Genomic DNA, 16,235 nt, shown 5'->3' on the forward strand with positions numbered 1-16,235 from the left:
ATTCTAAAATTTTGACTCAGGCACACCAAGTAAAAGAGAGAACAAAGAACAAGAATAGCAAAACTATTTTCCACCTTTCTTACCTAATTGTAAAATATTTAATTATATGAATAATTATTCTGAATAATAAGTGAAAAACATATTAAAATAATAATTCATTTTTAAGAAAGTAGCCCAAGGTTTATGAAATACAGGTTAGTGCAATTGATCTTAAGTACAGTAAAAATTTCTGTAATTTTAAAAGGTGTTTTTATGTTGAGTATTAGTACATGAAAATATGCTAATGATGGTTAGAAATTGAAATGTCTGTTACTTGGTTTCTGAAGAAACTGAATTCTTTGGCAAGAAATGGGTCAGGGTTAGGGGACTGGAGCCGCCAAAGCCGGCATCATACCTGCCAGTGATTTTATAGGTGAGATGAATGCATTAAGTTATGGATTAGGGTTGGAGAAGCCTTCTGGGGAAGAAAGAAAACAAGATAGAAAATAGAATTTGTTATTTTAGTGCAACTAAGATAATTAAATTTAAGTTATTTCTGAGTTTGGACTTTGTTATATTTCAACAATTTCTGAGGAAAGTTTCTAAATTCAAAGCCCTAGGTAGAAATAGTTGTATGATTTCCTATCCGAAACTGATTTATGACTCTATTTCCTTTGTTAAAAACGTTTCCCAGAGAAAGGCAAAATTAATTGCCCGGTGTTAAGGAGGAGGAGTAATACCAAATAGAAGGATGTACGCTATTAGTTGCTAAATGAACTGTGGGAACTTTTTTGTAGATTTGACAAGATAGAATTGAAATCAATCTGTTGCTTTCCAATCACGTAAAAAAAAAAAATTTAGTCTGGTGGGTGGTCGGTGTTATCAGTAATTTAAGACTTGAGTACCGATTTAGGATTCAAAGTTGCCTCTCCTTACAAAAGGCATTTTCTGGTGCTGCATTACTGCCATTAGCTACAATTGAAAGAGACTTATCCTGAGATTTTGAAAAACAGAAAAAGAAATAGTAGAATTAATAAGGCTTTGCCTCCACTGAGAATGGGTAGAAAAAGTGCTATTTTGAAAGTTATCAATGGCCTCTTAATTGCCAGATTTCTGCGCTGTTTCAACCTGCTCTTTATGTCTTTATTTTTAAGTTCTCTTCTAAGTTCTTTTTTAAAAATTTTACTGCTTAGTGTTTTATTCACTAAAATAGCATTTTTAATTGAAGTAGAGTTGATGTGTAATATTATATAAGTTACAGGTGTAAAATATAGTGACTCACAATGTTTAAAGGTTATACTCCATTTATAGTTATTATAAAATATTGGCTATATTTTCTGTGCTATGCAATATATCCTTATAGCTCATTTTATAATAATAGTTTGTACCTCCTAATCTCCTATCCCTATATTGTTCTTTTTTTTAAATTAAATACTTGTGTTCAAAAGTATTATTAATAAGTAATATATAAAGAGATATCTCTTTATCTAGTTTCTCAGTAATCCCCTTAAATTACCTCATGACCAGCCTAGAACAAATGCTGTTTATTTCTAGTTTGTGCCTCATGATATCACGACTATATGTCTTCATTTGTTCCTTTCACTCACCCTGCTACACGTTGAAACCTTGCTCACAGCATACACTGCCTCTTCCATGAACCCTTCCCCATACCCACCTTCCTTCTCATTTCAGATGTGTTTCTCCCTTGTCTAAATTCCTATGGCACTTTCTATTTTGGTCTATCCTTTAGTTTGAACATGATTTGCTGTTGTAAGATAACCCTAGAGAGCAGAGTCTTTGACTAACAACTTTGTATTACCTGCAACTCATAATACAGTGCCTAGCTATGTATATGCAAAGTAGATGTTCAGCAGTTTGATGTTAGTGAAGAAATTAGCTATTATTTTCCAGGGGTGTATATCCACCTACTCTGATATCCAAGTTAGGCTCTAAATAATGTGTGCAAGTAGGTTTTAGTTTAAAATCCCTATATAATAATATAGTGAAAGTACATTCAAACAGTTATATTCAACAAAAGTTATTGTGAGCTTACATGCCCTTAAGTGGATATTGGCTCATCCGTATCAAAAAGCATAGTAAGCATTACAAAAGAAAACTTCAAAGAAGACATTGTACCAGCTTTCAGTATGCTTTCATTCTACTGAAAACAAGTAAGCAGGGGAAGATGTCTTGCATAAGTAAGTACTAGTCTTAAAGCGCTCTGCTAGGTACTTTCATCTATGATGTATAATTTCATCCTTCTACTATATGCTAATTTTACGCTGAGACTCAGAGATCTTACCTAAATGGCAGAGATTCTTTCCACATTCACATGCTGTTCTTTGAAGTGTTAACGAGTGAAGGAAAACTATAAAACATAATCAGAGTAGTTTAAAATGGTTTTGTGATCAGGCTTTCCAGTGCTTTTTAAACTTTTGGGTCTTAACATCCCCTTTACTAATTCAATAAAGGCTATGCATCCACTCCCCAAGTACATACACAACACACACACACAGAATTTTGCCTGTAATTGCAGGTGTTTGCGGACCTAATACAGCCCTCCTTTGCAAATGCTTTAAGGACATCTACGCTGGGCTCAGTTTTTCTTTTTGCTTGTTCTATGCTTAATATTTATTTTTGCACCTATTAAAATTAAACAAATTGTTATCTGTTATAGTTGAGGTATAAACCTAAGCAGCTTCGTACTTTACAACTTTTCTTTTTGCATTTTTGTATTCTGTCCTTCTCTCTCACACAAACACACACATTTATATAAATGAGATCAAATAATACTTTTCTGTGAAGAGAATGCTTAGAATTTATTCTTAACAATTTTTCTATATATCACACGTCAGTGTTAGCTATAGTCATCATGTTGTACATTATGTCCATAGTATGTATTTATCTTACAATTGGAAGCTTGTACCTTTGACCGTCTTCCTCCAATTTCCCCTCCCCTGACCCTCTGTCTCCTGTAACCACAGGTCTGATCTCTTTTTCTATGATTGTTTTCTTTTTTTCTAGATTCCACACATAAGTGAGATCATATAGTGTTTGCCTTTCTTTCTCTGACTTATTTAACTTAGCATAAAGCCTTCAAGGTCCATTTCTGTTGTCTCAACTGGTAGCATTTCTTTGTTTTCTTACAGATGAATAATATTTCAGTGTGTGTGTGTGTGTATACCTATAATATGTATATACCTATAAATATATAAAACAACCTCTTTACCCATTTGTCCATCAATGGGCACTTAGATTGTTTCCATGTCTTGGCTATTATAAATAATGCTGCTATGAACATGGGGGTGCAGATATCTTTTTGAGTTAGTGTTTTCATTTTCTTTGGATATATTCCTAGAAGTGGAGTTGCTAGATATATGTAGTTCTAGTGTTAATTTTTGAGGATCCTCCATACTGTTTTCCATACTGGCTTTACCAATTTACAATCCCACCAACAGCACAAGAGTTCCCTTTTCTCCACATCCTCATGAGCATTTGTTATCTTTTGACATTTTTGAGGATGACTGTTCTAACAGGTGTGAAGTAATATCTCAATGTGGTTTTTTTTTTTTTTTTTTTTTTTTGCGGTACGCGGGCCTCTCACTGCTGTGGCCTCTCCCGTTGCGGAGCACAGGCTCCGGATGCGCAGGCTCAGCGGCCATGGCTCACGGGCCCAGCCGCTCCGCGGCACGCGGGATCCTCCCAGACCGGGGCACGAACCCGTGTCCCCTGCATCGGCAGGCGGACTCCCAACCACTGCGCCACCAGGGAAGCCCTCAATGTGGTTTTAATGTGCATTTCCCTAATGACTAGTGGTATTGAGCATCTTTTCATGTACCTGTTGGCTTTTCGTGTGTCTTCTTTGGAGGAATGTCTATTCGGGTCCTTTGCTCATTTTTTTAATTGGGTAATTTTTTTTTTTTTGCTATTGATTTGTATGAATTTTAAATTTATTTTGGATATTAACCATTATCAGATATATGGTTTACAAATATGTTTTTCCCATTCTATAGGTTGTCTTTTCAATCAGTTTGTTGATTTGTTTTTGTTTTTGTTTGCTGTGCAGAAGCTTTTTAGTTTGATGTAGTTCCATTTGTTTATTTTTTATTTTATCGTTTGTGTTTTCAGTGTCATATCCAAAAAGTCATTACCAAACCCATGTAATGAGCTTTATTCCTATGTTTTCTTCTGGCAGTTGCATAGTTTCAGGTCTTACATTTGAGTCTTGAATCCAATTCAAGTTAGTTTTGTGAGTGGTATAAGATATTGGTCCAATTTCATTCTTTTACATGTGAATATCCAATTATCCCAGGGTTCCCTTGTATGTAACTTCTCTCTTTTCTCTTGCTGGTCTTAAAATTCTTTCTTTGTTTTTGACTTTTGATGATTTAATTGCAATGTGTCTCAGAGTAGCCCTATTTGAGTTCAACCTGTTTGGGCTTGTTTGGGCTTCATGGATATGGATGTCCATTTCTCATCCTAGGTTTGGGAAGGTTTCATCCATTATTGCTTTAAATATACTTTTTTTCCCTTTCTCTCTCTTTTTTCTTTTTCTGGAATTCCCATAACATGAACACTGTTTACTTTATTGTGTCCCATAATTTCCATAGGCTTTCTTCACTCTTTTTATTCTTTTCCTTTTTGTTCCTTTCACTGGGTAATTTCTAAAGTTCTATCCTCCAGTTTGCTGATTCTTTCTTCTGCATGGTCGAATCTACCTTTGAAACTTTCTATTGACTTCTTCAGTTCAGTTATTGTATTTTTAAAATCTAGTGCTCCTGTTTTTTTGATGTTGCTATTTCCTTGTCAAACTTCTTGTCTTGTTCATGCATTGTTTTCCTAATTTCACTTAGCTGTCTGTGCTTTCTTGTAGTTCACTAAACTTCCTTAGGAGTATTATTCTGAATTCTTTGCCAGTTCATAGATATTCTTTTTTTTTTTTTTTTTTTTTTGCAGTGTGTGGGCCTCTCACTGTTGTGGCCTCTCCCGTTGCGGAGCACAGGCTCCGGACGTGCAGGCTCAGCGGCCATGGCTCATGGGCCCAGCCCGCTCTGCGGCATGTGGGATCCTCCCGGACCAGGGTACGAACCCGCGTCCCCTGCATCGGCAGGCGGACTCTCAACCACTGCGCCACCAGGGAAGCCCAGATCTTCATTTTTTTAAGGTCAGTTATTGGAGTTTTATTACTTTCCTTTGGTGGTGTCATATTTGCCTAATTTTTGTGATCCTTGATTCCTTACATTGGTATCTGCATATGTGAATAATTGGGCTCTTCCTCCAGACTTTACTGGGTATTATATTCAGTAGTAGTAGTACATGGGGCTATGAATTAGTTTCCTGGCAGAGAATCAGAGCTTGTATAGGACCTGGCTCTGGACAGGACCCAGAGCCTGTATAGTTCATTGTTTGGGAACCCAAATCAGGCCAGAGTGTGCACTTAATTCCCTGGTCAGGTGAGGGCACTGGTTTTGCCCTGCAGATGGTGGAGGCTGTGTTGTCTGTTCAAGTGCCACTGTATCTAGGGCTGTTTAATGGGCGTACATCTTCCCATGTTCTCTGGTTAGGTTCCCCAGTTGGACATGCTGAAGGCTGTATTCAGTGATGAGTAGGGCTATGAATTAGATTTCCTGCCTGGGTGCAGCAGGAGAAGCAGCTCTAAAGCCAGTAAAGCTCTTTGTTGTCTTAACTCAAGCTGATCCATACTCCACGTTCTGTGGCTGAACAAGGCCACTGGCTTGGCTTTGCAGACTATCAGCTCTGCCTATACCCTTCTCTAGGTTTGAGCACTGCTGGGCCGCACAGTTTCTAGGAGTTGTCACCAATCCTTCTAGTCAGATGGGCCAGGAAGACACTCTCCACAGCAGATGGGATGGGACTAGTCCCAGTTCCTTTGCCTGGGTGGGATGAGGAGGGGCCGCCCCAGGCTACTCTTAATTTCTCAAACAGGCTCCCCAGTTGGGAGGAGCTGGGAGCTCCTCTCAGCCTTGGATATGAATTAATCTCCGTGCCTGTGCGTGGTACCGGATCCCTCCACACTTGATACTGGCTCTGCTTTGTACCAGAGCCAGTGATGAGCTCTGGCTGCCTGCCTCTTGGCTGGAGCACGACTGGGCCAAATAGCTTCCAGGATTTATTGCCAGCCCTTTTGGTCAGATGGCCAGAAGACACTGTCCACAGTGGGTGGGCTGTGACTCTGCTCTTTCCCTGGGTATGGTCAAACCAGGTTCAAGGGCCAGATGCGTATCAGGTGGATCTGTACCCTGAGTTCCCTGGTTGTAGTGCCCCGCCAACCTGGCTCTGTAGATAAGCAAAGATGCCCGTTGTGATCCCTACTTGGGCACTGCAGGTATGAATTCCATCTGTCACAATCCATGTGCTGGCTGTTGCATGCCCCTTCCCCCTTCATCACAGTCCAACTTTTAGTGGTCAAACCCTGCAGATTCCCCTGCAATCCCAGTGGAGCAGATTAGAGCAGTGGCTCCCACAAAGCAACCCCAATGCTAGTGGTGGTGCTTGCTGTCCCCCGGTTCTCTTCTCCTACTGGAGGAACCAGAGGTTCACGGGAGACCTCACCCATGGTGCTCCACTGGCCTGGGGGAGGGGCAGTGTGGTCAACATGTAGCTCCTTCTCTCACCCTTCTAATGCAGTCTGTCTTGGTCTCTGTGGTGCACGGGGGTGCTTCAGCCTCACCTCCATGTTCTAGGATTCTCTCAAATAGTGTCCTGTTGCCAAATAATTGTTAGTTGTTCCTCCTGTGGGGGACGCGGAGCCAGGAATGACCTTGGTGATGTCACCCCACTCTGGGCTTACTTTGACAATATGTGTGTCCTTTATAGCCCAGACATTTCTGGTACTTGAAATGAGGTTCTCCTTTTATTGTTCTCCCTGCTTTAGGACCTAAAATGGGAGCTCTTCCTTAGCACTGGCACAAAGGCTGCTGAGATGACTAGGAAGCAAGTGCCAAGGAGGATAGTGAATCAAAGAACCTTGATTCATGGAAAAGGAATCCCAGAAGGAGCTCTAAACATTACACACTCCAAAGGATTTATTCAGGGTTTTCCAATCGAAATCATTTTTACAAAAAAGAAACAGTTCTCAGACTTCGAGTAGTATACTGCCAAGTATGTGGAAGAACATTGCCAGCAGTTGAGTGGTGTGGTCTGCTTTGAAATATATTCAGTTTTCTTAGGATGGACATATGTCTACTTCAAAGTTACTATTTCTTTCTAGTAATGCTGTCTACAGTAATATATTTGCTTTTGCCAAGTTAAGAAAACAATGACATCCCTCCCAGGTTCTAAAACAATTACCAGCATAAAAATACATTAAAATTTTTCGCTGATACTTAAGGAAACCAGTACTAGCTAGCATTCCTACTGATGCTAGTATTCAAAGAGAGGCGTGACAAAACCATTAATCTGGAAAACACCGGGTTGGAAAGATGGAGAGAAAGAACTCAAGAGGACTACTTAAGCTGTTGCTTTCTTTACATGTCCCCAAATATGATAATAACCATATAAGCTCCTAAAATAAGTGCAATTTTATGCAAACTTCATAGTATGCCTAGTAGGAGGTAAATTTTTACTTTACTTTATAGTATATTTTTATTTTGGTAAAATGTCCCATAATGTAAAATTTACCATTTTAACCATTTTTAAGTGTATCATTTATTGGTATTAAGTACATTTACAATGTTGAGCAACCATTACCATTATCCATTTTAAGACCTTTCTTATTATCCCAAACAGAAACTGTACGCACTAAACAATAACCCCTTATTTCTCCCCTCCCCTTAGCCTCTGGTTAACTCTATTCTATCTTCTGGGTTTATAATTTGCCTATTCTAACTACCTCATATAAGTGGAATCATACAATAGTTGTCCTTTTGTGTCTGGCTTCTTTCACTTAACATAATGTTTTCAAAGTTTATGCATGTTATAGCACGTAGCAGCATTTCATTCCTTTTTAAAGCCATACAATGTATAGTGATTTTTAGTTGCAAAACACTTTTAGTACATTGTGTTTCTATTATATTAATGATATCTAGCATATATCACTACCATATTGCCTTTAGTAGATGCCCAGTAATGTGTACTATGAGTGAGCCATAATTTCATTCAGTCAAAACCCATTGATAAACATTTATTAAGTTCCAAACAGTTTTATGATTTCAAGAAATGTGGTAATGGACATAGAGGTTCATGTCTTTATGTACTGGAGCCTTTACTTTTGATGGAAGAATTCTTGGAGTGGCATGGAATGGTATTTTGGGGTCAGAGATTATGCAGAAACATTTATAATTTGAATACATACATTGACTATAAAAACCATCAACTTCTTCAACAGATAATATTCCTGTTTTTTATGTAACCATTTATGACTATGTTAAAAATGAATGCAAGTAATATAAGGGAATCCACTTAATGTGATTTGAGCAAGGAAACATTCTCACTTTTTTCATTTCTAGTTCATGGAAGAAAATTCCTATACACAAGTATTGAAATATTTCAAGTCTCTGGATCACACATTTCATCATTTCAAAAATATTACAGAGTACATCACGGATGTCAGTCAAGTCTTGTAACAACAGTGTAGAAAACTAGTAACATTTATAGCTAGTTTTTTTTTAAGCTTCAGCAATGGATCAATTCTCTCCAGCCTAATCTGTAATTTTAATTAGATTAATTTTTAAAATAAAAAAGATTCATTTTTAATTTAAAAGTATTTTTAGTTCATATTTATGTACCTGCATTATGGTAAATCTTTTATTTGGTTGTATTTTTTCTTAGTTTCTCTTTAGAGTATCTTTTAAAATTTATTTTTAAACAGAATAATTAAAGCCCAAAGATGAGAATGTCTCACTTAAGCTAAACTAAAGAATGTTGGAATAGCTGAAGTATGAACACAATTGGCACAACTTTTCACTACCCTCCTTAGAAGAAGACTGTTTTGATTTGCATGGTCCAAGAAAGGAGAAACAGATAACTTGCTGGGGATTGCATCCTGCTTTACTTAAATTAGACATTAACAGGCTAAAAAGGCAAGGATGAAGCAACATGTTTATAACATATTTTTGAAAAGCTACTTAAAGGTGAAGGGGGCTTCCCTGGTGGCACAGTGGTTGAGAGTCCGCCTGCTGCTGCAGGGGACACGGGTTCGTGCCCCGGTCCGGGAAGATCCCACATGCCGCGGAGCGGCTGGGCCCGTGAGCCATGGCCGCTGAGCCTGTGCGTCCGGAGCCTGTGCTCTGCAATGGGAGAGGCCACAACAGTGAGAGGCCCGTGTACCGCAAAAAGGAAAAAAAAAAAAAAAAAGAAAAAAAAAAAAGGTGGAGGGTGGCAAGCACACAGACAGACACACCCTAGACATTTCACTACAGTATTTTAAGGTATGCCTTTTCTTTGGTTGATAGGGATGGAGGGACCTATGAATGAACATTTCTCCTATTTACTTTTGTCTTTATTGCTGTCTCATCAAACCCTCATTAAAAAACAGACATAAAACAAATAAGCATTCTGACTTTTGCCGAATAAGCAACAACAAGCTCACATCTTAAACAATGGACTGCAATGGCTATGAGACTGAGGATCCTTGGTCATTGCAACAGTAGCAGCAACACAACCTGCTTTGTTCCTTCTGTTGTATACTGCAGGATCTGAGTATATATCGAGAAGTCAGTGATACCTTTAGTGCCATTTCTTACACTCCTCTCCATGATCTTTCACACTCAGGTTCTCTGGTCATCTCAATGGAGTGAAAAACCACCAGGATGCTAATACCCTGTATCCATTCACACAACTTAATGCTTCTGACACTTGCAGAAATAATGTTGAATCTGAATTGGTGGTACCCAATAAGAGTCACTAAGAATAATCCGTCAGACTCACCAAATCCAAATTCAGATTTAAAGGCCATCAAATTTTAAAGATAACGAAGATTTTAAGATTTCAATATTTGTTATATATATGGTCATATGTAAAAATTTAGAAAAGTAAAATTACATGTATAGGTTTTTAATTATAAGCTATATTCACTGGAGAATTAATGCATTTTTAAAAGAATTCATTCTGAAAAGATTACATTAGCACTTTTTTTAAACCACTACCCTCAAAAATAAATTGTGACAAATCATTGTTCACCCAAGTTTATGTCTTGTCTCAAGGAAGTGAGTTGTTCTTGGGGAAATTGCTTTCATCTAATTTGTGCTTTTCTGCAGTGGATCAAGCTGAAATGAACTGGGGCTGACATTCTTAACTATTATTACGCGCCCACATTTACCAGAATTACCTAGTGATCAGTACCGAAGAGTTTTATAATAAATAAATATGTATGTACTGAGAGTCTCCACTGATAAAAGTTAGTTGAGACATGGCTGGTGATCCCGTAGAAGAGATACCTAGCTTATATTTCTTACATCATCTCCCTAGGAGAAAGCAATCCAGGATTGCAAAGCAAGGCATGAGACAGTAGCATTTGGTGTATTCTATAACTGTTTAGAGTTCTAGGGAGCTCATTGGTATTATATATTATGGTAAGCACTCAAATGTAAACTGTGACTTGAAAATAGTAAAATATCAAGACCGGAAAAATTCCTGCAACTTAAATGGTCAGTTTGGTATTTGGCTTTATTATAGGCATTTGCAAGATATTTATTAAACAACCAAATGAACCAATACCAGTTAATTTTGAAAACTGCCTTCCTAATACAGAAGAATTGGTATGCTACACAAGTTCCTTGTGACTATTTTTGTAGGTGTGGTGGGAATGAATTATGGATGGTACTACCCTTTCTCCTGTTTCTTGTCTGAGGTTTTGGTAAGGTGCAAGTTAGAGGTGATGGACCTTAAAGTTTGAGCAGTTCAAGACACGGAACCAGTAAGTCAGAAAGAGAAAGACAAATACCGTATGCTAACACATATATATGGAATCTAAGAAAAAAAAATGTCATGAAGAACTTAGGGGTAAGACGGGAATAAAGACACAGACCTACTAGAGAATGGCCTTGAGGATATGGAGAGGGAGAAGGGTAAGCTGTGACAAAGTGAGAGAGTGGCATGGACATATATACCAAACGTAAAATAGATAGCTAGTGGGAAGCAGCCGCATAGCACAGGGAGATCAGCTCAGTGCTTTGTGACCACCTAGAGGGGTGGGATAGGGAGGGTGGGAGGGAGGGAGATGCAAGAGGGAAGAGATATGGGAACATATGTATAACTGATTCATTTTGTTATAAAGCAGAAACTAACACACCATTGTAAAGCAATTGTATTCCAACAAAGATGAAAAAAAAAACAGTGAGTAGAATTCGAATAAGTACTGGTAGATATAAAAATAATAAAAAAGAAATTTTGGCAATAAAATAAATAAATAAATAAACACACTCAACCAAGCACAGTCCATTTTCCCAGGACAAGAAAACATATGACATTCTTCTTCTTTTTTTTGGTTTTTGTTTTGTTTTGTTTGCAGTACGCGGGCCTTTCACTGTTGTGGCCTCTCCCGTTGTGGAGCACAGGCTCCGGACTCGCAGGTCCAGCGGCCATGGCTCACGGGCCCAGCCGCTCCGTGGCACGTGGGATCCTCCCGGACCGGGGCACGAACCCATATCCCCTGCATCGGCAGGCGGACCCTCAACCACTGGTGCCACCAGGGAAGCCCCCCATTACTCTTCTTTTTTCAACCACAGTGGATTTGAACTTTTAGAAAATTGAAAATGCAAGATACAGATTTTATTTTTTTAAAGTAATTTATTTATTTATTTATTTCTGGTGGTGTTGGTTCTTCGTTGCTGTGCATGGGCTTTGTCTAGTTGTGGGGAGCGGGGGCTACTCTTCATTGCGGCGCGGGCTTCACATTGCGGTGGCTTCTCTTGTTGCAGAGCACGGGCTCTAGGGCACACCGGCTTCAGTAGTTGCGACGCACGGTCTCAGTAGTTGTGGCTTGCGGGCTCTAGAGCACAGGGTCAGTAGTTGTGGCGCATGGGCTTAGTTGCTTTGCGGCATGTGGGATCTTCCCAGACCAGGGTTCGAACCCATGTCTCCTGCATTGGCAGGTAGATTCTTAACCACTGCGCCACCAGGGAAGCCCAAGATACAGATTTTCATAAGAAAATATTAGTCAACAGTTCTCTTATCTCTATGTCTTTTTCTATCTCATTGATTGTGAAGAATACACTCATAGAGAAAGCAAAATCTACATCAATTGAAAATTTTTTCCACCTGCATGCATGTTATAGTGGATGTGTAACATCTTCACAGGGTTTGTGAAATCACTATTTCACCACAAAAATTAGATATGACCCTAAAATGATCTGACACTAATTAGTCCATTGAATAAGGGGAGGAGGATTGGCATCTTGGTCATTGTTTAGAAGAAAAAAAAAATCATTAACCTGTTAGGCAAAATACTTGTCTTTAAAATATGCCTTAATAAATATAATAGAAAATGAAATAAAATGGCAGTACAGTGTTATGAAAGGAACGCAATTGGGTTGATCTCAAAGTGAGTATAAAAATCAATGTTTTTTGTTTAGTTTGTTAATAATTTTATTCTTAGAGCTCTCAGGCAGCTAGCTTTTGGTCATTTTTAAGATCAATCAAAAAGTCTAAACATTATTTTTAAGGTATGCAGCTCACAAGGCCCTCCTCCCCTCCTTTCTCTCTTTCTTTTAATCTTTTAGTTTATTTTGGGGAGTTTTGGCTACCATTTATGTTCTAATCATGTTTTTCAGGAAGTGAATTTGAACTTTGAACCTCACCTAGTTTGAATCCTACCTCTATTGTTTTCTATCTCTATGACTTAGGGTAAGTTACTTAACCACTGTGAATTGTTTCTGGATATTTAAAACAGGAAAATCACAGGGTTGTTGCGAAGATTAAAGAAGATAACATAAAAGGGAACTTATTGCAGTGTTTGAGACATAGTAAGGGTTAGTAAACATTTCCAGTTTTTATCTTTCTAATTCTCGTGAGCAGTTTACAATGAGATCTCATTACCACAGATTTTCCCTAAAATTATGAACCTTTTCCTACCCCTCTCCATTTTAAAGCAAACCTTGAAATGACTGAACCTCATAGGAAGATGTCTCAATGCAGGTAATCCCAGTAGCAGGAGAGGTTGAAGCTACCACAATGCAAAGTTGTCAGGCTCTGACCTGGCAGTAGCTGTGGGAATTAGTCTTAGCTTCTATTTTTAACTCTGCCAGGAGTTGATTGGATGACCTGGGAAAACTCACGTGGCATCTTATTTTCTTTCTGAATTTCTTTCTGCATCTTATTTTCTTTCTGAATTGTACCATTTGTCTAATCACTCTTTTCACTGACTCATTATCAGAGATGATATCAAGGTTGTTGAATAAGGGTGTTGATTTCAGAAGTAATGTTATAGAAAATGGGAATTGTTCCCTTTCTTAAAAGCAATAGTTGACAATTTTATTTTTTTCTGATACAGTATTGAAGTTCCTGGGAGAGGGCAACTTTAATTTATAAAGATTTGTTAACATTCACTTCCTCTAACAAAAGCCGTTAAAGGTAATACTACTAATTATCTGCCTTGTACCCCAATCTTTTTTTTTAAATATGTAACTGTTGAAGTTTTTTAATGTTAATCAATATCATTAAGTTGTCCAAAAAGGAAAATTAATCTGTTACTCCATTGTACATCATATACAAAGGAATCTTCTTGGTATATGATATCTTTCTATTTGACTGAATCTCAATGAATTTAGAGAGTACATGTAAGAATTTTAATATTCAGAGTCTTATTCATAAAAGTGCACTACTGAGTAGATTCAATCACTAGCAACACCTTTAAACTGAAATCAAAAATAGAGCCTCAATTAACGTGAAAACTTTAGTACCAGAAACACCTGCCTATAAAAACTGCACTGTTAGTACACAGACGAGCTTTAGTATGATAACAATTTTGTTGGGCTTGAAAAGCACATAATTTTACATTTTTTTCTTATTTGACTTTTTATCATTATGTGGACCATTTAGGTCTAAGGAAACAAGTACAAAAACTGCCTAAAGCCTTCCATTTAATATGTAAGCCATAGTTGTCCACAAGAGAGAATTTTGTGGTGATCAACAACTCTAGCCAAATCGGCAATAATTTATTTCAGTTGGTAGAGTCTAATCATGTGTACCTAACTATGTTCTTTTAAGTAAAAAGTGTAAAACCTTTTTAGTAGTAAGTTTGTCCTGAATTTCCAAGTCAATATTTTTAATCCCTGTTTGAATACTGAATTCATTAGCTATTCACCAAAGGCTTGAGGCATAGATTTTGGGCATAGTCTGCTTCTAAGAAGAGATGTAGCAAACAGTCTAAATTCCTGTTTGAAATATACATGTGCATACACGTATACACATATATTATACAAAAATTTATAGACAGACATTCCCCGAATTACAATGGTTCGACTTAGCGATTTTTCAACTTTACCATGGTGTGAAAGTGATACTCGTTTAGTAGAAACTATAGTTTGAATTTTTTCATTTTTTCAAAGTCTACTTTGAATTTAGAGTAGAAACTATACTTTTCCCAGACTACTGATATGCAGCATGATATTCTCTTGTGATGCTGGGCAGCAGCAGCAAGCCACTCCTCCCACTCAGCGACTCGATCACAACTGACACACTTACAACCGTTCTGGTTTTCACCTTCAGTACAGTATTCAATAAAACAAATGAGATATTCAACAGATTATTATAAAATAGGCTTTGTGTTAGATGATTTTGCCCAACTTTAGGCTAATGTGAGTGTTCTGAGCACATTTAAGGTAGACTAGGCTAAACTATGACGGTTGGTAGATTGGGTGTACTATAAGCATTTACAATTTATGATATTTTCAATTGATGATGGGTTTATCAGGATGCAATGCCATAGTAAGTTCAGGAAGATGTGTGTTTTATGTGTATTATATATATTAATTATATTATCCAATTATGTGTATAAATATATATATGCATATATATGCATGTATATATGTCTGCTTTCATGAACATTTGCCTTCTATTTCAAATATTTGATTATATTTTTTATTTTTTTATTTGGTTATATTTAAAATAAAGAGACAAGTTCTTGGAGAAGCATTTGAAGAATCTTTGTTTCCAGAGTCAAGTTTTGCAAAGAAAACTTATTTTTTCCCTAGCTGTTTATTTTTCAATAGTTAAAAAAATATTTTAAAATTTCAAAGTGATTCTTTAATATATGAATACGAATATGTATTTACTTCAGGTGCTATATATGTTATTTATACATATGTGTATTTATATATATTTAAATGTTTTTAAACCTGATCTTACTGGGTTATGTCTACTATCCAATTATGTGAGAATAGTGATATTGTTGCCTTTCAGCTTGGAATATGCTTCTGTTTCATTTGATTATATTTTATCCATTAAGTGCTCTGGCCTTCCATTAGCTCTTTTGCTTTGAGGAATACATTTTATAGTGCATTAGAAATATTCTTCTATTTTTCATGTCATAATTTTCCAGTGTCTCACAAAATCGTAATTTGGAATGTTCTGACTTGAATAGTGTTTCAGAATAGAGACTTGTCCCTTTTGGAATCATCAGATCTGTTGGTTAGGTACAGTATTTCTTATTTTTTCTGTTGGGGAAAGGGAGGAAGGAAACTGCACTATGGAATGTTCCAGTTTTTTTTTTTTTTCTTACGCTTATACCAAAAAATGCACTCTTCTAGTAAAACTAGAAACATGAGAGTGGCAGTTACATAGTTCCAAATTAGGACAACCTAATATACTGTAATTTTTTCAAGTAAGAGAATAACCCAGGTAGTATACTATTAACTAGATTTTAAAAAATAGCCATTTGTTGATTAATAATTCTCTCCTTTTTCCATTCTTAGTTTCATAACATTTTTACACAAAGGTTTATATTAACAAATGCCATCAGTTGTATTGTTGGTTTCCTCCTGCTTTCTGATTAGTTCTATAATTTAAAAATGCTTAAAGTCCAGACTTCTCAACTAGAAAACATAAGCACAGTAAAAGCAGTGTTTTTAAAATTAATTCTGGAATATATTTCTCTTGATGGTAAAGACATATAAGATTACAGATGTGTATGTTTGGATGCTTTATAAATAAAAGTAATGTGATTAATAATAATAATCATGTATTAATTTATACTACCGGAAATTCCCTCTAAATACTTTCTAGGACACAAACATTTATGACATTTCTATGTTGTTCTCATTTTATTATTTTAATGAAATATTATACAGGTAGTATTT

At 36.9% G+C, this 16,235-nt stretch overlaps 2 protein-coding genes and 1 pseudogene across 17 annotated transcripts in view; all 3 read left to right on the forward strand.

The window, feature by feature from the left end:
- The window catches only part of LOC308620767 (centrosomal protein of 78 kDa-like), a 418,103-nt pseudogene that overhangs the window by 174,229 nt on the left and 227,639 nt on the right, over positions 1–16,235 (forward strand). The window lies entirely within an intron of this gene.
- Positions 1–16,235, forward strand: part of LOC308620072 (forkhead-associated domain-containing protein 1-like) — a gene marked incomplete at its 3' end in the record, with an annotated part of 254,740 nt that overhangs the window by 76,245 nt on the left and 162,260 nt on the right. The gene's annotated exons all lie outside the window — the stretch shown is intronic.
- The window catches only part of LOC308621095 (forkhead-associated domain-containing protein 1-like), a 60,624-nt gene that overhangs the window by 3,126 nt on the left and 41,263 nt on the right, over positions 1–16,235 (forward strand). For 4 of the 15 annotated variants that reach the window (XR_014016388.1, XR_014016389.1, XR_014016391.1 and 1 more), the window contains exon 2: positions 4,936–5,143. The exons of 6 other annotated variants lie outside the window; for them this stretch is intronic. Coding sequence is in view for 1 of the 9 variants with exons in the window: in XM_081241270.1 (XP_081097396.1) it covers positions 5,015–5,143 (129 nt within the window). In the remaining 8 variants the exon portion in view is untranslated. 5 more of the 15 variants (XR_014016385.1, XR_014016386.1, XR_014016387.1 and 2 more) reach the window with 4 other exon arrangements.

This window comes from Mesoplodon bidens, assembly GCF_964165515.1.
Source record: "Mesoplodon bidens genome assembly, chromosome: 7".
Taxonomy (NCBI): Eukaryota; Metazoa; Chordata; class Mammalia; order Artiodactyla; family Ziphiidae; genus Mesoplodon; species Mesoplodon bidens.